Source organism: Poecile atricapillus, chromosome 34 (assembly GCF_030490865.1).
Source record: "Poecile atricapillus isolate bPoeAtr1 chromosome 34, bPoeAtr1.hap1, whole genome shotgun sequence".
Taxonomy (NCBI): Eukaryota; Metazoa; Chordata; class Aves; order Passeriformes; family Paridae; genus Poecile; species Poecile atricapillus.
The window spans coordinates 2925309-2930404 of NC_081282.1; the positions used below are offsets into that span (position 1 = coordinate 2925309).

Consider the following 5096-nt stretch of genomic DNA (forward strand, 5'->3'; position numbering starts at 1 on the left):
CCTTGCTGGGGCTGTGCCAGGAGGCCCCAGGGCCTCAGGACAAGGTGTCTCCTCACAGCCCTTGGTGGCACAGAGGCTGCTGTGGCCCAGGGCACCAAGACTTGGCTTCTCTTTGTCCCCACCTGTCATCAGTGCCTGCAGTTCTCTGCTCTGCCTGGGGCCTGGGGACACTTTCTCAGTCATGTCCCTCAGTGGGACCCATTAAAAGTAAAAGAAACTTTGGATTTCCATTCTGACTTGGAGTTCTTGAGAGGTTTCTTCCCCTCCCTCTCAGGGACTGATGTTCAGGGCCTCAGCACAAAGCCCCAAGGGGCTCATTAAAGTCCTGCTGCTGTGTCTGTGCTGCTGAGCTGGGCCAGGCTCCTGGCACAGAGGGCAATCCTGGAAACCAAGAAGAGCTTCAAAAGCACATTTCTCTTGCTGAGCAGCTCTTCTGCCAGCCCAGCAGGGCTGGGGCACTGCCTGCAGCCACCCCGGGCACAGCCCAGAGGCACAGAGAGCTTCAATCAGTCAGGGCTGGGAAGGTGCTGAGAAGTGCCTGGGGCAGAATCACTGCCAGCCCTTGACACAGGAAGCCTCTGGCTGCAGGACAATGCAGCTGCAGCTCCTGCAGGCATCTCCTAAAGCTGGAACATGCCAGTGCCTCCAGACTCTGTGAGTACATTCTCTGCCTGTCCCTTGTGTAGAGCAGCCAGGGGTGCCCAGGGCTGTCCTGCAGAGCAGGGTCCTGCAGCCCAGGGCGCTGTGCTGGGGCAGGGACTCTGCTGCCTGCCAGGGACAGCTCTCAGCCGGCCCGGGGAGCTGCTCCCAGCGCTGGGGAGAAGCTGTGGGGGGAAGGAGCCACCCTGAGCAGGGCAGGGGCTGCTGCTGAGAGGGGCTGTGTGGGGCAGGGCTGCTCCCAGCTCCAGACCTGCCTGGACACAGCTCCGGAGGACACTTCCCAAAGGAAGGTGAGACTGGGATTGCTGTAAAGATCAGGAGATTTCCTGAGACTGTTTTCAATTTCTTTCTTTAAGCAGGGTGGGAAAGTTGCAATGATGAAAAAAGGATTTTTACTTTTTATATATTTTTAATTTATTTTTAGATCTGTCAACTATTACTGTATAGTTATAAAATCATAATTCTTAAGTAACTCTATTAAACTACTATTATATACTTCTATAACTATTATCCTGATTTAGCTCTAGTACATTTCCTAACCTTTCTCTTAGATTTTAGAACAATAAACTGACTTTCTAAATAGATTTCTGAAATACTGTATACTCTTATCATCAGAAAGAGGAGCTACAAGAAGAACATTTTGGTTTTTAACCAGAATGTGAGCGGTCATAACAAAAAGTGGGGCAAAGAAACCCTTGGACCTACTCCAATGGGTTGACTCAGGGGTGTGTAACTGGGGCAATGAATCTCCTATTGAATGTTTCTGTTAAATATCCTAATTAATCAACCCTCATAAATTGTTGAAATAAGGGGCCGGGTGTGCCACATCCCCACTGGGACACCTGGAAGCTTCCAATAAAGCTGGTTTTTACTTTACTTTACTGTTCTATCACTGTTGCAAAAGGTTTTTGGTTGTTTTTTTTTTCTCTTTTGATTATAGACAACAGGGTGATGAGAGAAGCAGAAGAGGAATTGTAATCCCAGAATCACGAAACATTCTGAGTTGAAAGGGACACACCAGGATTATCAAAGTAATGTTGGAACATTTACAGAGATGCCAGAATTGTAACTTTGGGTGCTCAGTCTCTCTGCTGGGAGCCTCCTAAATGGCCTGAATGCACTGCTCTGCTATTGTCATTGTTACCTGGGGCTCTCAGGGAGCCTCTGGCATCTGCAGCAGCTGAGTCAGGCCCTGCCCTTGGGATTGCTGCCAGGCAGGTGTGTCCATGGGAATGGGGTGTCCCAGCTTCCCTGTGACCTGTGGGGCTGTGGGCAAAGCAGTCCATGGGAAAGGGGAATGAGCTGAGCCCCCTCCCTGAGATCCCATCACGGGCACACCTGGGGATCTCCTTGCTGTGTCCTTCCAAGCTCTGAGCTGCCCTCCTGGCTGCAAATCTGTGCCAGAGCCTCTTGGAGTTCCCTGAATGTCCCACGGGGAAGGGCAGAGATGTCACAGCTGAGGAAATGCTGTTGGCTTTGCCAAGGGAGCTGTGAGTGTCCTTGGCAGAGGAGGGTGCTGAGACCTTGCCCAGAGACCTTTAGAGAGGGTGAGACATTCAGGGATCCCTCTGCTCTGGGCAGGGTCTGGTTTATACCAGGGTGACACGGAAGTGTGATTGTGCTCTGATTCCAGCCAAAGGTGCAAACCCAGAGCAGTTGGGAACAAGCCCATCCAGCCCCTCACCTTCCCTAAGCCACAAGGAATCCTTTGCCTCTCACATCTCTCAATGGCAAACTCTGAGTGCAGAAGAAAAGCTGGGGATTTCTGACCTCAGAGAACCAGAAATGATGTGTGGGCAGGAGAACAATTCCTAAAACCATCTCCTGCCTTACTTTAGAATTGTGTGTGCAGATGCTACCAAGCCCTTCTGCATCAGGAGTGATTCCCCTGACATATCCTGAATTTCCAGCCTTGTCCCTCTGCCACATGGCCACAAACCCAGGGCAGCAGGGCAGGGATGGCTCCTGGAGAGCCCCCAGGCACAGGCCTGGCTGCTCCTGGCACACCCAGCACAGCTGGAGCTCAGGCAGGGACCTGGGTGAAGGTTTTCCCAGAGCAGGAACAAAGGTGAGTCCCAGCCTCTCCTGACTTGTCACTGTTCTTTTTCTTCATGAACAGGTTCCCATGTGCAGCCACAGCAAATGTCCAACAGCAGCTCCATCAGCCACTTCCTGCTGCTGGCATTGGCAGACACGCGGCAGCTGCAGCTCCTGCACTTCTGCCTCTTCCTGGGCATCTCCCTGGCTGCCCTCCTGGGCAACATCCTCATCATCAGTGCCATAGCCTGCAGCCACCACCTGCACAGCCCCATGTTCTTCTTCCTGCTCAACCTGGCCCTCAGTGACCTGGGCTCCATCTGCACCACTGTGCCCAAAGCCATGCACAATTCCCTCTGGGACACCAGAGACATCTCCTATGCAGGATGTGCTGCACAGGTTTTTTGTTTTGTGTTCTTCATCTCAGCAGAATATTTCCTCCTGACCATCATGTGCTACGACCGCTACGTGTCCATCTGCAAACCCCTGCACTACGAGACCCTCCTGGGCAGCAGAGCTTGTGCCCACATGGCAGCAGCTGCCTGGGCCAGTGCCTTTCTCTATTCACTGCTGCACACAGCCAATACATTTTCTCTGCCCCTGTGCCAGGGCAATGCCCTGGACCAGTTCTTCTGTGAAATCCCACACATCCTCAAGCTCTCCTGCTCAAACTCAAACCTCAGGGAACTGGGGCTTCTTGCAGTTAGTGTCTGTTTAGGACTTGGCTGTTTTGTGTTCATTGTTTTCTCCTATGTGCAGATCTTCAGGGCTGTGCTGAGGATCCCCTCTGAGCATGGACGGCACAAAGCCTTTTCCACCTGCCTCCCTCACCTGGCCGTGCTCTCCCTGTTTGTCAGCACTGGCACATTTGCACACCTGAAGCCCCCCTCTATCTCCTCCCCATCCCTGGATCTGGCAGTATCAATTCTGTACTCAGTGGTGCCTCCAGCCCTGAACCCCCTCATCTACAGCCTGAGGAACCTGGAGCTCAAGGCTGCAGTGTGGACACTGATGACTGGGGGGTTTCCTAAACATTAAACTGCTGGCCAGTTTCTGCAAATCACTTGTAATAAAAGTCATCTTTGGTACTTCTTGTTAATTTCATTCTGGAGGTTTTCTTTCTTTTCCTTTTTTAATCTTGTCCCAAAAGAAATATCATTATTTGTGCCATTTTCTCATTCCACCTTCCCTGTGACCACAGATCGTGTCAATGAGGGGCTGCGCTCTTGGTGGCTTTAAAGGAACTAAAGGGTCTCCCAGCAAAGTTTTCTCCAGAGATCTTTTGTTCCCTTCTCTGGAGCTGCAGCAGCAATGTCTGTGTGCAGAGCTGGGGACAAGTCAGGGGTGGCACTGAAGCTCTGCTCCTGCTGGCCACACCATTCCTGATCCAGGCCAGGGGCCATTGGCCTAATGGCCACCAGGGCACACTGCTGGCTCATGTCCAGCCTGCTGTCCATCAGTACCCCAGGTCCCTTTCTGCCTGGCTGCTGTCCAGCCACTCTGTCCCCAGCCTGGAGCACTGCAGGGGTTGTTGTGGCCAAAGTGCAGAACCTGGCACTTGGACTTGTTAAACCTCACCTTGTTGGGTTTGGGCCCTGGATCCAGCCTGTCCAGGTCCCTGTGCAGAGCCCTCCTACCCTGCAGCACATCAACACCCCCAGCCAACTTGGTGTCACCACGGTTCCATGGGGCCCTAGAGTGTCACAATGGTCTCCATGATTCCATGAGGCCTCCCAGAGTCACTGTGTCCCTTTGGTTCCATGGGACCCCTTGGTGTCACAAAATCCCTTGGATCCTTGTGCCCTGCAGTGTCACAATGGCACTTTGGTCCCCCAAGGCCCCGCAGTGTCACAGTGGATCCTTGGTTCCATGAGGTCTCACAGTGCAGCAATGCTCTCCTTGGTTCCACACTGTCATCACTGGGCCTCATGGTCCCAAGGGCACCATGGTGTCAAACATGTTTCCTTCATTCCATGAGTCCCTGAGGTGTAACACTGTCTCCGTGGTTCCATGGAGCCCTGCAGTGTCCCAATGGCCCCACCATGACACGAGGTCCTGCTCTGTTGCAATGCTCTGCATGGTTCCACAAGGCCCTGCAGTGTCACAGGGGCCTCTTGATTCCATGAGCCCAAGAAAGAGGTGGCCTCTGGAATAGTAAAATTGATCAACAACCTCCAAGTGGCTGAGGATCCCTCCTCATCAGAGCAGGAATGAACAGAAATAGGCACAGATTTCTGGCTGCTCCAGCTTTGGGATGGGCCCTGGGCTTGGAGCAGGAGCAGCTCTTGAGGGCCCCAAGGCCGGGGCTGTGGTGCTGTCCTGGGCAGGTGGGATGGCAAGAGGGGCTGAAGAGCTCTCAGCACCTCAGGGAGAGGAGAGCAGGGCACCCAGGGAGCCTC

The 5096-nt window shown here is 53.1% G+C and overlaps 1 protein-coding gene across 1 annotated transcript; it reads left to right on the plus strand.

Moving 5' to 3' along the window:
- The first annotated feature begins 2802 nt into the window (after positions 1-2802).
- LOC131590688 (olfactory receptor 14C36-like) lies at positions 2803-3735 on the plus strand. The gene has a single exon (XM_058860952.1). It carries the CDS (start codon positions 2803-2805, stop codon positions 3733-3735), a length of 933 nt encoding a protein of 310 aa, XP_058716935.1.
- The last annotated feature ends 1361 nt before the right edge of the window (positions 3736-5096 follow it).